General features: G+C 55.9%; 1 protein-coding gene and 1 pseudogene across 1 annotated transcript in view; both read left to right on the top strand.

Annotated features, from left to right (window-relative positions):
- CACNA1B (calcium voltage-gated channel subunit alpha1 B) overlaps positions 1-16,978 on the top strand; it is a gene marked incomplete at its 3' end in the record, with an annotated part of 175,264 nt that overhangs the window by 75,569 nt on the left and 82,717 nt on the right. Inside the window, exons 15-20 of the mRNA XM_045289335.1 lie at positions 608-725; positions 1,447-1,514; positions 3,079-3,185; positions 6,332-6,394; positions 8,816-9,616; positions 10,263-10,480. Of these exons, the coding sequence (XP_045145270.1) occupies positions 608-725; positions 1,447-1,514; positions 3,079-3,185; positions 6,332-6,394; positions 8,816-9,616; positions 10,263-10,480 (1,375 nt within the window). The remainder of the gene's footprint in view (positions 1-607; positions 726-1,446; positions 1,515-3,078; positions 3,186-6,331; positions 6,395-8,815; positions 9,617-10,262; positions 10,481-16,978) is intronic.
- Positions 12,388-14,975, top strand: LOC123521574 (annotated as a pseudogene).

The raw sequence follows: 16,978 nt of genomic DNA, 5'->3' as shown, positions 1-16,978 counted from the left end.
TGAAATGTCAGAAGGCCTGGAGTTAGAAAACCCAGGGACACACAACTTCGGCATTTCTCAAACTGAAAGAGCTATTTTTAAAATTTAACATGAAATATCGAAGGAATCGATATTGAACAATGCAGGAAGCGCAGGGGAAGATGGAGGGAATGCAGTCACTGTGCCCAAAAGACGCGCTTGGTGTTCAACCGTTTCAAGAGGTAACATGTGATTAAGAACCAACTAAAGGTGTTGAAGGAAGAAATCCAAGCTTCATTGAAACCATTGATTTAAAAAAGCTCTAGAAACTGAAGTAGTAAGTGGGTTGTTTCAACACAGGAATATAGTGCTGGAAGTGCTTCCCCATCTATGACAAGAAATTTTAAAGATAAGAAGTCCTACTTGTGTCCATTCCAAGTAAAGACAATTTAACGGGATGTCGAATATCAATCTGACACCCAAGTAAGATTTTAATATCAGTATACATAAGTCAAAATTTGAAGAAAAAGGTCGCAGCATTATTTTAAATTCCATTTCCCGCCTTTCCCGAAGGCCCCGCCCCGCGTGGGTGCGCGCGCATACGTGCGCTCGCGTGCTGGGAGGCTACGCGCCTGGTTTCTCTCCGCAGATCCTGACCGGAGAGGACTGGAACGCAGTGATGTATCACGGGATCGAGTCGCAGGGCGGCGTCAGCAAGGGCATGTTCTCGTCCTTTTACTTCATCGTGCTGACGCTGTTCGGGAACTGTATCCTTCCAGAGCGGCCTCCGCGGGCGGGGCCGCTGAGCAGGCGGATCTGGGCCCTGAGGGCGGCAGCAGCGGCCCTCGTGCCATGGGGGTGAGGGGCGTGCATGGAGGTCCCTGCAGCTGCTCACCCCTTGCAGTACAGAGACCGCCACACAGGGAGGTCCGAGGAGGGGCCACGGGGCTGCAGTGGATGCCAGCAAAGTGAGGGCACAGTCAGAGACCTGGCAATATGGCGGGGGGTGGGGGTGGAGGGGGCGCGTCATCAGCAGAGAAGGCACCCAACTCAGGACCATTCCTGAGTGCCTTATGAGGCACTCCGAACTTCTGCACAGGGCCCCGAGCCGACACCTTTCACCAAAGGGGCTGGCACTGCCCATGGTTGGCCTTCCGTGCTGGTGTCTGCCCAGTAGCAGCATCTTCCACGACGTCTGCATTGTGAGAACCTGCTCTGCGGGCCCACACCTGCAGGAGCCCCCTGGAGAGGGGCTGGGGAGGAAAAGAGTGACGGGAGCCTGGCCTGGGATGTTTCTCCCACAGGCTGGCCAAGTGCAGAGAGGGGCAGCCCCCACTTGAAAGGTCTCCCAAAAGCAGTGGGAGAGGCTGGGTGGCGTAGGCCAAGGCAAGGAGGGTTGGGGAAGATGGGTGCCCTGAGGGATGCTGTGGTTTGGCTAAGTGGGAGGTATGAACAGAGAGGTTCCCTTCCTTAGCTGGAGCCAACCAGACACTCTGCTCAATGTCTTCCTGGCCATCGCCGTGGACAACCTTGCCAATGCTCAGGAGCTGACGAAGGTATGTAGGCAGGGAAGCCACCTGCAGCCTCTGGGGGTGAGGATGAGTGTACACCATAGAGAAGTCACCTGCAGCTCCTGTGCTGGGGGTAGCAGCAGAGATAGAGATGGGGGCTGCTGTACCCTATAGTGAAGCCACCTATGTGTCAGGGGAGTGGGATTGGGCCACATCATAGGGAAGCCCCCTGCAGCCTCCGGCATGGGGATGGGTTTAGGGTGCCTCTTGGGTGTGGGGAATATAACCTAGGAAGCCCTGAGACCCATGCCAGGCTGGCCGACCCCAGGAAATAGTAACCTACCGGTGGCCGGGGGAAGGAGAGCCAGGGGACGTGAAAGTGGGGTGCGATGCCTCTCATGGTCACACATTCAATAGAAAAACGGAGAGTCCTCGTGGGCTGTAGGAAGTCACTAGTTCAAAGGACCCTAAAAGATAGGGGAGAGATACTGGTATAAGTCCCTACACGGGGAGCACATGACCCTGAGTGTCCTGGGAAGGAGGAGATCTGTGGGCCGTCCTGGGCTGCAAGGGACAGCTGTAAAAGTCCTGAGCAGGAAGGGGCCTGGGCAGGAGAGGCCCCGAGGGTCACCCTGTGTGTAGGGGGCTGCCCCAACGGTCTCTGGACCAGCCTTCCGTGATGTGCCACAGGGCACTTCAGGAGCAGCTGCTGCCACTGTCTGCTTTCCTCCATCCAACACTGCCCTGCGGGTGCCTCCTCTGGTATCTCATCCCCGACCCAGGGCGCCTGTGGCTACACAGCCTGCTCTGTGATGTCCCTCCCGAGGACACAGGGTCTCCTACGGCCCTAAGTAGAATGCAGCCAGTCTCTTTCCCTTTCATCCGAGATCCCGTGAACCGGCTGGCTTCACGCTGGCCTGCAGGGAGGGCAGCTCTGCACTGTGTGTGCTGTGCACCTGGGTCCACCTCTGTGTGTATCTCCGTGTGGCCCCCGTGTGCTCTCCTGCTCGCAGGGCCATGCAGGGTCTGCATGTGTGCTCCTGTATGCCCAGCATCGAGGTACACGGCTCTCAGCCGGCCATGTTCTGGGGCCGAGTTGGACTTGGCGCCCCTCGGAGGGCAGTGTGGGCAGTCTGCAGCAACCAGGAACACAGGTGTTGGTTCAGGTGTGGCAGTATTCAGGAGAGCCTTGCTGAGGATCCTCCAGGTAGAGGCACAGCTCATGTGAGTGCCTGCACCTGGTGGTCTCTATGGGGTGTCCATCCTGTGCCTCTGCTCCCTTTGTGGAGCCCGGAGCAGGTGAGAGGAAGGGAACCGGCTGGGGAGGGACGTCAGACCTACGCACACCTTGTGAGCTCCTGGGTGGTTGGGAGATGCCTGGTGAAGAGGTGGCACTGAGGAAGAGCCTGGGGCTCCCCCAGAGTGGCAGCAGAGGGCTCCCTTGGGGCTGGACCTCTGAGAGCAGTCTGTGGAAGGCTGTGCGGCCTGTAGGACCTCAAGAGCCGGCCTCACCAGACAGAAGGTAACAAGGACAGGCCCAGGATTCTCGGCCAAGGTTTGGGATCGGTGTCAGACTTTGGGGTATATGGAGGTTTCTGTGCCCTCACAGGATGAAGAGGAGATGGAAGAAGCAGCCAATCAGAAACTTGCTCTGCAAAAGGCCAAAGAAGTGGCTGACGTCAGCCCTATGTCGGCAGCAAATATCTCCATAGCAGCGTAAGGCTCCTGGGAGCATGGGTGGGGGTGGGGTCTTCCTCAGAGTCCTCCTTCTGGAGGCCTTCTTCAGAGGGCCCCTTGGCCAGAGCCCTGTCCTCAAAACTGCACCCCAGCTCTGCTCTCTTCACCTGCAGGAGCCTTTTTTCATCAAGGGCTTGGCGGGGCAGGGGCACGGAGCTGTTGCCACATCAGGGTGGCATGGGGCTCCCTGTACAGCTGCCTGCAGGGCCAGGCTGGACGGGGCTGGCCTCCCTTGACCCTGGGCCTGCCCCACCTTGAATAGCCTTTGGGCTGAGGCACCCCCAGTGGTGGCCTCTGTGGCCTTCATGCCTCAGAGGCTTAAGCAGCTCCCAAAACTGCCCTGGCAGGGTTTGGTGTTGGTGCAGAGACAGGAAAAGGACGGTCAAGGGGTACTCTGTGAGGGGAAGAGGCGAAGCTGGTCTGGGGCTACAATGGGGGGCTCTCTGCCTAGAGCTGAAGGCCTCCATAGGTTGGGGCCATCTGGGACATGGGAGTGGGAGATGTGGAGCGGGTAGGAGTGTGGCCCGTGGAGGAACATGTTCCCCCTACCCTAGTTGGCGCATGTGTGCTGTGGGCCAGGCTGGCTCCGACCCTATAGCTGCGGGCTCTGGAAACTGGACTTCACACTCACTGCCCACATACCACCACCATGCTGGTCAGTGCCTCCAGCCCTGCCGTGGACCTGACATCAAGAACAACTGTCAACACATCTGTGGTGGTGTGTGTGACCTGAGCCATGTGTATGTATTTGCCTTGCTGATAGGGATACCTCGCTATGCACCCGTGACTGGTATGTATGCAGTGCACGTGTGGGTGTGTGTTATATGAAATTATGTATATGATAGTGCGAACGTGCAAGTATGCCCACGAGTGCACCTGTGCCAGTGTATGAAGGTATGTGCATATGTGCGTGAGTGTGTGCATGTCTATGTCTGTGAGTGAATGCGATGCTCTCCGTGAAAGACTGGGTTGTGTGGGTGCATTTGGGACGGAGGTGGAGTGTGTGTGGATGTGCAAGTGGATGGGACTGTGAAGCTCTGTGCCTGTTGTTGAGACCCAGTGTGTCAGTGTGTAAGTAGGCATGTGTGAATAGGAGGGTGTTTATATCTAAAAAGATGCACATGTGTGAGTGTGTTGTGTGAATTTAAGCATGTATGCGTGGTGCTTGTGTAAGTATGTGCATATATGAATACATGGTTGTGGGTATGGATGTGTGTGAGTGGGTGGGTGAGGGCATATGTGGGCATGCACACATGTCTGTTGGCATCGGTGTGAATGTGTGCCAGTATGCATGCTTGTGTACCTGTATGTGAGTGTGCATGTGTCGGTGTGGCCGGAAGAGGCCAACCCTAGGAAGGTGTTGGCAGAAGGCTGCGGCCTCCCTCAGCTAGGGGGGACCCTGGCCTCAGGGTGGGTCAGGAAGCTCTCCGGGGCCGTGGCTCCCAGCGATTGCTCGGCAGCTGCAGATGTGCTCACTGCCTCAGGTCAGCTGGTGGGTTCGTTGGGTCAGTCACTTGCTTGGCTGGACACTGGGTTGGTTTAGCTGTTGCTAGTGGCGCTGTGCCTCCAGCTGCTGGCCCTGAGCACTGTCCGGGTGACATCAGCTGTGGAGGGCATCGGTCAGGCTGGGGGTGGGGGGAGTTCGTGGCTCACACAGGGTTGCCCTTGTTTGGCACTGGCATGGCCTGATACTGGTCCCCTTGGAGGCCTTCAGGTTGTGCATGGGAAAGTGAGTTCATCAGTGTCAGCTCCTGAGAGCAGGCCTGGGCCCGCTGCAGTTGTCTGGCCACTGGGGGCCTGGAGAGTCCCTCTTCACACTGTCTGCTTGGCCCCTGGAGGCCCAGGCTCTCCCAATGCTACCAGCAGTAACCTGTCTGAATGGGCGTCCCTGGCACAGGTGTCCTCAGTGCCCCCTGCTGGCTTCTGCACCACCTGGTTCTTACTTAGGGAAGGGGATTCTTTGCTCTTGGGAGTGGGCTTACCTGGGGCCTCGAGGTGCCCCACAGTGGGCTCTGGGCAGGGCACCAGCTCATCCTGTTTCCACCCCCTATGCAGGCAGGGGCGGCCCACTTGGGGCAGTTGCGGTGTGTCCTGGCATCGGCCCTGGGCTCTCTTCTGCTCTCCTGTGGGGCTGGCTGGGGCTGTTCCCAGATATGCCTTTTGCCTGGCTCAGAAGCTCAGCCCAGTGTGGTGGGCAGTCTAGTTTGACCAGAGACAGTGTGGGCACTAGCCTTGCAGGTGAAATGTTCTAGGTGTGGCCTGTGTCCCAAGTGTGTGGGGCCAGGCACTGGCCCTCTCTTCCTGTGTCAGACTGTGACCCCTAGGCTTGGAGTGCCTACTTGGCCCCTAGTACCTGTTGGCCTGCCCTCCTGGTGAGTCATGATTCCTGGGGTGATGGGTTTGATGCTCCACAGAAAGCAGGGGTCAGACAGCTGGGCAGGGAAGCACCACAGGTAAGGATACCCTAGCTCCTGCAAAGGCCTGGAGAGGGATCCCTGTAGTGCCACGGGCTCGGAGGTCGGTCCCAGCCCGGCAGGTGTTCTGTGAGCGCCTGCACACTTGTGTGTGTGCGCACAGCCTGGCACGCACAGTGCTCATGTGCATCCACACACACATAGCCTGGCACACTCACTTGCAAACATACGAACTCTCTCACACAGCCTGACACGTGATGATCTTGTGCACCCGCACATACACACAAATAGTCCACATGAACCCCCCCCCAACACACACAGCCTGGCACACAATGTGTATACACATATATCCTGGCACGTAGCTCTCATGTACAGCACACAGCCTGGCACATGGCACACACTTTCCCACACATGCCCTGGCACACAGTAGGCACACATGGCCTTGTGTGGCGCTGTGGGGAATGTGAGCATGTGGAGAACAGAGAGTTTGCTTCATAGAGAGTTTGCTCATGTGCACCTCCATCTCCCTCTGAGTCAGTGGGAAGAACAGCGGTTGCCTCTGCCCCTCGACGTCTCTGGCCTAGACGACTGGGCGGGCCTGCTGCCCGACGGGGTGTGCACGGATACCCGCTGCACCATGCCAGCCCGCCCGTGTCTCAGCGCTCTGTCTGGTTTCTCACTCTTGTCTTGTTTTGTTTCTTGCATGTGCAGTTTTGTAAAGCAAACTCGAGGTACTGTATCTCGCCGCTCGTCCGTCTCCAGCGTAAACTCACCGTGAGTTGCTCTGTTCCGATATCCCTCCATGGCTTCACGATAATACACACCGGCGCCCTCCACTCCTAACTCTGCTTGCCCCTCAAGTCACTGCTTCACGGGCAGCTCCTGGGAGGCCTCCCTGTGGCCGGGCCTTGTGGCCCTATGCACCAGGCCTCTGGTTTCCGTTTGTGTGTCTGCTGTCTGCCTGTGTGCCTCGCTCTGTGCTGAGTCTCAAGTGCGTCCACTTCTCCTGAGCTGCCTGCTCAGGTGACATTGTCCCCTCAGGTCCGCGTGCCAGTGGGCCTCTGCGAGCAGGCCATGTCAGAGCAGTGGGTGCAGGCTCCTGGGGAGCTCAGGGGTCCTGCTCTCTTCCTGACTGGAAGACTGGGCCTGCCCCCACCTGGGCGCCCTGGCTCTACCTCAGGCAGATCTACTCTGTGGGTGCAAGGCTGGCTTTCGACTGGCTAGAGCCAGGACTGCGAGGTCGGTGTGTCAGACCCCTGGAGGAGGAACCCTCGGGGCCTGGCAACCTGAGCCTGCAGCTTCTGGGCAGCCAGCAGGGGTCCTTAAGTCCAGCTGAGAATGGTGGGTGATTGCACGTGGACTGTGTACACATGGGTGCTGGCAGTAAGAGGCCAGGTGCTATTTTGAGGCCTCAGCAGTTACAGGGGTCACTGTCTGAGCCAGGACTCCAGGACAGAGGTCTCCCTGAGTCTCCCTCCCTTGCAGAGTTGGCCTGCAATCAGAGCTAGGTGCCCCTGAGCCAGTGGAGCTAGCCTTTGCCTAAGCACTTTGGTCAGGACACCAGAGACCCAGCTGGGGCCCAAGTGGCCTTGGCCTCACCCTCATGCCCTCAAGCCCGGTGGCCAGGAAGCGAGTGTGAGAGCCTGCAGATCTCTGTACCTGACAGGCAAGGACAGAGGCAGCCCACCCAGCTGGGTGTGCGCATGCTGACAGGGACCAGGGGGCGGGCATCGAGGGCCCTGACAAATGCAGACAAGGATGCAGGAACAGGGATGTGGGTGGCCCTGATGGGGGGAGTGGGGACCCAGAGAACCAGGGATGGCCCTGAAGGGTCCCCAATAGGGAGGAGATGGGCATGGGGGGTGGGAACATGGACAGACCCTACAGAAAACTGAGATTGCATGGACAAGGATCTGGAGGGTCCCTGGTGGGGAGAGGAGTTGGGGATGGAGGGTCCCCAGTGAGGTGGGAGCAGGGACGTGGAGGGTCCCTAATGAGGAGGAGCTGAGGCCATAGGAACATGAAGGGTCCCAGTGGGTAGGGACAGGGACATGAGGCTCCCCGGTGGGAAGAAGACAGGGCTTGGGTATATGGCCCTGGAAGGTTCTCAGTGGAGAGGACTCAGATGAGGGGATATGGAAGGTCCCTAATGGGGCGGGGTGGGGATGTGCAGAGACCAGCTGCCCCTGTCTAGATGGCAGTGTCGTGTCTAATCCTTGAGTCTTGCTCCCATGTGAGGGCTCGAGTGCCAGCCCTGGGCCCCCCCAGGGGGGTGGCAGCCTTGTGCTCCTGTCATACACACCCCCCTCATCCCAGCCCACTGTCCAGTTACACCGTGGCCTTTAGAGTGCTGGAGGCCTGGAGCTGTGACCACACCTGGGGCTGCCCTTCCCCCTGACCACCTTTGCTGTACAGTCAAACCCTGTGCGTGGAGGCTGCGCTGCCTGCACACAGCCACCTGTCTCAGGGCTCCTGGGAGCCACCACGTGCATCCCTGCTCGCCAGGGACTTAGGGTGCTGCCCAGGCCGCCGTCCCCTCTGCAGTCGGAGTCTCCCAAGGGGGCAGATTGGTATCAGTCGACTACAGGACTCAGCCTACTACAGGGCTCAGCCTTGCCCACCTTCGGTCTCTGTGTCTGCCAGCCAATGAGGACTGGCCTTGGGTGGCCCGAAGCAGACCTCCCCTCTCCCATGGGTCTGGTTCTGACCCCAAGAAGCCTGTGTCACAAGGTTCCTGAGGCAAGTGCCGTATGAGTGGCTCCCAGGGTGGAGGATGAGGCTGCCTGCTTGGCTCTGGCTGAGGTGGTGCTGGGCTGAGAGGCAGCAAGGAGCAGAGGGCACAGGCTCTTGTGCTCTGTCTGTGCTGGGGGCCACTCCGGGTTCTGGCTGGGGTGCTTGGTGACTCAGCTCTGACTTCTAACTCCTGTGGTGACAGAAAGCTCAGCTAGCTGACGGTGCCTGGAAGTGCTGCAGCCTGTCTGCCAGCCTCTCTGATCTCTTCCTCACAGCCCTCCTGCCTCAGTGGGGCATCCCATCCCTCTGCACTTGAGGAGGGGTCTCCAGGGCTCCCTGCCCCCTGGCATCCACTCCGCCACACCTCCATTGCTGTGTGTCCATCTGTGGCTGTCCCTGCTCGAGGCCGGCAGTGGGGAGCAGTCTGGCAGGGTGGGGTGCTCATTCTGCTTCTCTCCCCAGCAGGCAGCAGAACTCAGCCAAGTCTCGGTCTGTTTGGGAGCAGCGGGCCAGCCAACTGCGGCTGCAGAACTTGCGGGCCAGCTGTGAAGCCCTGTACAGCGAAATGGACCCTGAGGAGCGGCTGCGCTTTGCCACCACGCGCCACCTGCGTCCAGACATGAAGACCCACCTGGACAGGCCCCTAGTGGTGGAGCCTGGCCGAGAGAGCCCTCGGGAGGGCCCCGAGCCTGCTGAGCCAGCTGGCCCAGTGTCTGGCCCACCTGCTGAGGGCCCAGACCCTCCCCGAAGACACCATCGCCACCGTGACAAGGACAAAGGTCCAGCCCCCATCTCAGTGGGAGCGGAGCAGGACAAGCCTGAGCCCCCTAAGGGCGAGAACGGGGAGCCAGGAGCCCGGGAGGAGCGGCCCCGGCCGCACCGCAGCCGCAGTAAGGAGCCCGCACCCCCACGGGAGGGCCGCAGCGAGCGACCTCGAGGCCCAGGGCCGGAAGGGGGCCGGCGCCACCATCGGAGAGCCTCTCCCGAAGAGGCCGCTGAGAGGGAGCCCCGGCGCCACCATACTCACCGCCACGCAACCGACCAGGTCCGGGAGGGCGCCGGCACCAAGGGCGACCGGCGGGCCAGGCACCGGGGAGGTGCGCGGGCCGGCCCCAGGGACGCAGAGAGCGCGGAGGAGCCCCCGAGACGGCACCGAGGTCGGCACAAGGCGCTGCCCAAGCTGGACTCCCAGGAGAAGGAGACTGCGGAGAAGGAGGGGGAGAACCCTGACGGAGACAAGGGGCTGCACAATCCTCCACCCAAGTGAGTGACTGGGCGGTGACGCTGCAGGGCAGGTGCCCTGACTGGAGGGGCCTGAGGGGCTAAAAGGTGGGCCAGGGAGCAGCTGCCAGGGTTTGAGAGGATGTAGGGGAGAGAGCCCCGGGGGATACCCTGACTTGGGGAAGTTGGGAGAGGGAAGTGAGAGGGCTGGGACATCCAGGCAGCACAGGGCTGAAGGGCCTGGGCTCTGAAGTGACTGAAGAGGACCCAAGGCCCACCCACTCCCCGCCCCCTCCCTGGCCGCTGGCTAATGGGACTCAGGCATCTGAGAGTTTCTGTTTGCACACACGTTTGGCTGGAAGCAGGTCGCCCAGCACCACCATTGTGCACACCTGTGTGCGGGCCCCACCTGGTGGGCCCTGCAGTGGGGGTTTATTGCCACGTCCTGCTCCAGGCTTTTCTGTGGGCAGGTGGCTCTGTTTCACTGTATCAGAATGCCAGGCCTGCCTACTGTTGGGTTGGGGACAGCTAGGTATCAGTCTCATGGTGGCCCTCCAGACCTGAGCCACAGAAATGTGCAGGAGTTGGGGCTGGGATGACTTGCTCTGTGTGGGGGCTCATGAGCAGGGCTCTGCAGACTGAACGGGAGCCAGGCCATGTCAACTCTGCATGTGTATCTTGGTTGCAGGGAGCTGCACTGTGATGTGGAGACCGGCGGGGTGCTGGGGGCGGGCCCTGTGCACACACTGCCCAGCACCTGTCTCCAGAAGGTGGTGGAGCAGCCGGAAGATGCCGACAACCAGCGGAACGTCACACGCATGGGCAGCCAGCCCCCAGAGCCGGGCGCTGACGTGCTCATCCCTGTGACACTGACAGCCCCTCCGGGGGAGACCACCGTCGCGCCCAGTGAGTGTCCCTGCACCAGAGGGTGGGGCGCCTGGCAGGACCCAGGACGCCTCTGAGGTTTCACCCAGCTCTGCTGGGCAGTGCATATGATCAGATCTGCCCTTGATGCCCTTTGCTTTTAGGGGCCCCAGAGGGAGGTGGTGGTTACATGCTATTCCCTCCTCCTCCTTTGACTATCTGGGCATGACCAGCTGAACGAGGAGCCTGGTGCCCTAGTGGTGACATATCCGGACTGCTAACCCCAAGGTTAGCAGTTCAAAGCCAACCTATCTGAGAGAAAGACAGGGCTTTCTACTCTTGTAAGGGTTACAGTCTCAGAAGACTGAAAGCGGAGGTCTACCCTGTCTTATAGGGTCTCTGTGAGTTGGCATCGACTCGATGGTAGGGAGTTTGGTTCCCCAGGTTGACCACCAGCATTTGGCAGAGGGGGCCACACGGTCTTCCTAGTTACCATTAGGAAAATGTCCAGGGTCTCAGCCACACACTGGCCAAGCTGAGAGCAAGTAGACAGGGAAGAGTCTGTCATCAACGTTCTCACCTCTGTGTGAGCCCTGCAGCCCTACACCAAGGCCCAGGCCTTGGGGACATATTCCCTGTGCCCGATGGCCTCCACCTTCCTCCCATTTTCATGCGAGCAGGGCTGTGTGAGGGGCCCACAGGAGGAAAAGACAGGCTCCTCCCTGTATATATAGATGCAGATGCAGGAGCCGTGTGAGCACAAGGTGAGACCATAGACACAGGGCTGGGGAGGTCTGCCAAGGGGGCTTTCAGACTGGGCAGCTCAGGTAGATGTGACCATACATAGACACGTGTGTTTGCAGATAACACAGATGCATCTGTGTACATGTGGTTGGAGACATTCACGTGTTTGCAGACAGACAGGTCTGTGTGCATGTATTTACAGACGTGTCTACACAGGCACGTATAGGTGCTCCTTCCTGGGAGCCCAGGGGCTGTCTGTTGGCAGTCTAGCTGTGACCATGAGCTGTGGATTTGACAGCTCAGCTGTGGCTTTTTCTTCTCTTCTGCTGGCCATTCTCTAGCTCCCTCTCCCACTGGCCTCACGGAACCCCTCTCCCAAACTCCACAGTGGTCTGCGCCTTCAGCTGCCTGGTCTGTTTTATGTTCAGGATGATTTCAAGGATGATCCAAGGGCTCGTAACTCCAGAGTCCTCCCTTGGATTTAGTCTCAGAAATGCAGGCGTCGCCCTCCTGTCACACGCATCTATGCGTCCTGGTCCCTCTTGGTTGCTTTGGTCTCAGCACGGACTGGTGACAGCCTGCAGAACACCCTCCTCCTGCTTTGTGGTTGCTCCTCTGCACCTTAAGGCCTTCCCACTGCCTGTCCTCATGCTGATTGATCTGTGATCCTATAGCAACCCACCCAGGATATGAGCAGACACTCAGGCTTCTCCTGCGCCAAGAAGTGAGCAAATCCCGGGGGGCAGATTTATTGTGAGAAAGTTTCAAAGTGTAATTTCAGTTTCTTTTGTAGATAAAGTTTTCTGGAGGCTATGTAAGGAGCCCTGGTAGCGCTGAGGGTTAAGTGTTGGGTTGCTGACTGTAAGGCCATTGGTTCCAGCTTATCAGCCATCCTACAGGAGAAAGACGAGGCTCGGAAGCCCTATACAGAGGGTCACTATGAGTTGGAGCCAATTCAGTGACTGTAGATGCTTGATTTGTGATGGAATCTGTAGTAATATCACTTCTGATATTGCTAATTTGTGTCTCCCCCTTCCCCCCAATGAGTGACTAGTTTTATTGGTTTTCTCGGTTGTCTTTCTGCTTTGTGTTCTCTGGATTCTCATCGGGGTCTTTATTATTTCTTGTATTTACTTTGGGTTTTACTTTTATTTTTAGAATTTAAGGTGGGAACTGAGGCTGTCCTTGTCTAACACAGACGCTCCATGCTATTATTTACCCCCGACTGCTGTGAGGTGGCATCCCACACATCTCTTCTGGGTTCAGGCAAGACCAGGCATGTGTGAGGTAGTATGGCCCTAGACTGCTCTGTTGTGATCAAAATATTCCCTACATTCCCTTGGATTTCTTCTGGAGATTTCCCAGATATCTTTCTGTTAGTGATTTATGATTTAATTCCATTAGAGTGAAAGAATGTACTTTGTATGTCTTGACTCATTTTAAGGAATTTGCTATTTATTTTGTGGCCTAGAGGAAGGTCTGTCAGGTCAAGACCTGGGTGCACTCTGAAGAATTTGTATTTAGCGGTTGTCGGTGAAATTTTCTCGAGTGCAAATTAGTTCCAACGGATTGATAGCACCATTCGATCTCACTATGTCCTTGCTGATTTTTTGTGCATTATTCTACCAGTTATTGAGGTACGGATATTGCCATCTCTAGTCTATCGGTTTTTGCTTTATTTTATTTTAAAACTCTGTTATTGAGGCAAAGAAGCCAATGGTGGTGACCTCCCTGAGGAATGAGTGAGGTAGAGGATTGGACCTCAGGCCAGCTTCTGTCTGAATGGTCCTTGGGCTGCTCAGAAGCCCTCTTGAGCGAGGACTGGCTGGGAAGATGGAAGCTGTGGAAGCTGTCTAGTTTGAGGTGCAAGCCTCTCTTTAAACATAAACACAGTCTTGAGGAAGGCACATTCTGCTACAGAATCCCAGGTCTAGGTGATTCCGTAATCTCAAGAGGACAGGCAGGCACCACCTGAGAACCAGCACAGAGTTGCAGGCTCAAACTTCATGAGTGCCAGAGCACAGCTGCTTTCCACAGCAGAGCCAGGCCCAACTTCCCACCCCCTGCAGAGCAGCCGCCCACGGAGGGTGATCATCTCATTTGCTTCAAAGTCTGCTGGTGGTTCCTGCTGCCTCACAGCTAGCCCCACCCATTTCTTTTTAATACCCTTTCCCAGCACCCTCAGCTCTCTATCTAAAACGTACTGGGAACTTAGGCAGTGGCTGCTCATTAACATTCAGCTCTGAAGTCTAAGTGCAACGCTCCTCAGAACCCTACTTGTACCATAATGGTATTTCGTCCAACCAAAGAAGAATTTAATGATTTCGACAAATACATTGCCCACATGGAATCCCAAGGTGCACACCGAGCAGGCGTGGCGAAGATCATCCTTCCCAAGGAATGGAGCACCAGACAGAACTGCGAGGAATCAGTGACATCCTGATAGCCGCAGCCTTGCAGCAGGTGGCCTCCGGGCGGCTGGGGCCTTTACTCAGTACCACAAAAAGAAGAAAGCCATGACCGTGGGGGAGTATTGCCACTTGGCCAACAGTGACAAATACTGCGCTCCCCAACACCTGGACTTTGATGATTTGGAGAGGAAGTATCGGAAGACTCGCCTCTACGATGCCCCATCTCCGGGGCTGACATCGGCGGCTCCTTGTTTGACGGGAGCACGGAGCACTGGAACCTGGGCACCGTTCAGGACCTGCTGGAGCAGGAGTGTGGCGTTGTCATTGAAGGCGTCAACACGCCTTACCTGTACTTTGGGATGTGGAAGACCACCTTCGCTTGGCACACAGAGGACATGGACCTGTACAGCATCAACTACCTGCACTTCGGGGAGCCCAAAACGTGGTACGCGGTGCCCCCTGAGCACGGAGGCCGCCTGGAGCGCCTGGCCAGGCAGCTTTTCCCGGGCAGTTCACGGAGCTGTGCAGCCTTCCTGCGGCACAAGGTGGCATTCATTTCGCCCACCGTGCTCAGGGAGCGTGGCATCCCCTTTGGGCGGGTCACCTAGGAGCCTGGGGAGTTCATGGTGACTTTCCCCTACAGCTACCACGCGGGCTTCAACCTCGGCTTCAACTGCGCCAAAGCCATCAACTTCGCCACCCCGCGCTGGGTGGATTACGGCAAAGTGGCCTCGCAGTGCAGCTGCGGAAGGCCAGGGTCTTGTTTTCCATGGACGTCTTCGTGCGCATCCTGCAACCCGAGCACTAGGAGCTGTGGAAGCAGGGCCGGGACCGGGCCGTTGTGAACCACGCCGAGCCTATGGCGCCCAGGAGCCCGGGGCTGCAAGCCTTGAAGGAGGTCCGTTCCCCTGGTCGAGCCAAGCTGGGCCTGCGGCACCTCCGGCCTTGCAGGGTGCCATGCCCTCGCGCTCTGGCTGTGGGCAGGCGTCCCAGGCATCGAGCCTTTGCACGCTCTGCGCCTGTGGCAGCAGCTACCTCTCGAAGTTCCTTTAAGAAGGAGCCAGGTCTTACCCTGCCATCGACCCCAGATCCATCTACCCATCATCTCAGGTCTTCACAGGTCAGAAGGGGTCGTGGTCGTTGACCTCCAGAATCTGAGGTCAAGGAGCCGTCACTTCAAGCCTCTGCTAAGAGGCGCCTCTCGGTGGGCAGAGCATGCACGGCACCGGTGCCCAATGCTAAGCCTCTATGTGGGGATGTACCTCTGATGGACAGCCCTGCACAGCTCAGACCCGGACTTCTGCATCCTGCTAAAGCTTCTAGGTGCTGTGCCCCTCTCCATTAGCTGCAGCGCGTGCCTTTGTACCCTGCTGCTCTTCTAGCGTGGTCCCCTGCTGAGACGTTGACATCTCAGAACTTTGGGACACTAAATTTCCAGGACACTGGTTGTACATGACAGAACCCTGTGGAGGATGCCCCTGGACTGTGCTGGGTCTGTGGGGTTTTCCAGGTCAGGTCCCTCATACTCTGTTCTCTCTTCTCCACCCTGAATTTCTGTGGATGCTGCCAACCTGTACCATCAACTGATGTTCCATACACCGAACATGTGTGTCTCTGTTAACTGTGTACCGTTGAGACTGCTGGAACGTGGACCTTAAGGCCAACTCTAGACTCTGCTGCACTGCTGAATCCTGGGCTTGGGTTCACCTGTTAGACCTCTTTCTTCTCTTCCTGACCCTCTCCTTTTCCTGGCAGAAACCAGTCCCTTCCCAATTCTGTCAACCAGCTTCAGAGCCCCAGAGCCATGTTATGACCTTACTACATTATTGATGCATTTAGTGTCATCTCCAGTGTTTGTTCACACATCTATTAAAGGTGACTAAAAACATTTTAAAAAAAGAAAAAAAAATTTAAATAAATTAACTTAAAAGGTGAAAAAAAACCCTCTGTTATTAGGTCGTTAAATGTTTAAGATGATGGTGTTACCTTGATTATTTCACACCTTTATCATCATGGAATAAGCTGCTTTACCCCTGGTAATATGAAATCTACTTTGTGTAACACTGCCATCACCACCCCAGCTTTCCCTTGGCACTGTAGCATGGTACAGACGAAGGACCATGAAGACAGCACAGGACCAGGCGACATTTTGTCTGTGTACTTAGAGTTGACGTTAACCAAAGTCATTCACCAACAACTAACAACAATTGTGACCTATCTTTTTACTTCCTTTTACATTTAACCAGTATGTGTCTTTATATTTAAATCTTGTAGGCAGTGTATCCTTAGGTCATGTTTTTAATCTAGTCTTACAAGCTCTATCTTTTAATTGGGATATTTAAACCATTTTCATTTAATGTGATTATTAACATGAGTACGTTTTAATCCATCATCTTGCTATTTGATTTTTATTTCCCCCATGTTTTCTATGTTGGCTTTCCCTTTTTTGTTTCTTCTCTTAAATAATTTTAATTTTTCATAAATAATATTTATCTCTGTTGGCTCTTTGTTTAGTTATTTTAGTGGTAGTTTTAAGGTTTGTAAGTAGGCCGTTTAAAATACGCTTAAGAATTATACTAACAATCACAGTCAATATTAGTGCAATCAATCCATTTTCTTTTTTTTTTTTTTTAATCAATCCATTTTCTAATACAGATTGCAACCACAACCTTAGACCCTGAAGTAACCAGCTGAATAAATCAGAAAAGGATGGTGCGGCGATTGGGGGTGGAGAGTCAGGCCAAACTGCTTGCTAATGGATTATGTGGATGTCTTCCTCCACTGCTCCAAGGTTGTCAATCCAGGTGCAACAGGAGATGTTTGCTCCCACACAAGCATGTCCTTGTTGAGCTAACGAGTCCGGTGCTATTACATTATCCAAAACTACTTTGGCTGGAGAGACTCGGGACTGTTATTGGGTAGTCATTCTGTCATCAGCCTCATCAGCAATTCATGCCATAAATTTCATAAAATTCATGTCAGGTAAATTTCTCAGAGGTTTCCCTAGTTCAGCTGTACCTGAGATTGTAATGTTGTTTTTGTTAGGTGCCATTGAGCCAGTTCCGATTCATAGTGGCCCTGTCTGCAGCAGCACTCCATGTCCCTACTGCTTTGAGCCCATTGTTGTAGCGTCTCCCCCTTTGTCGCTGACCCTCCACTTTACCAAGCTTGATGTTCCTTTTTCCAGGGACTGGTCTCTCCTGATAACATATCCAAAGTACATGAGAGCTGCTAGAGTTAACCAGTATCATTACCATTGCACAAGCAAATTTTGTTGAATATAATTCAAAAGCAGTTTTAGCAGTGCCTAGACCAATGGTTCTCAGCTTCCTAATGCTGCCACCCTTTAACACAGTTCCTCATGTGTGGTGACCCCCCCCCCACC

Source organism: Echinops telfairi, unplaced genomic scaffold (assembly GCF_000313985.2).
Source record: "Echinops telfairi isolate 266 unplaced genomic scaffold, ASM31398v2 ScPeMD7_25;HRSCAF=90, whole genome shotgun sequence".
NCBI classification, from domain to species: Eukaryota; Metazoa; Chordata; class Mammalia; order Afrosoricida; family Tenrecidae; genus Echinops; species Echinops telfairi.
This window is presented reverse-complemented; position numbering and strand designations above follow the sequence as displayed.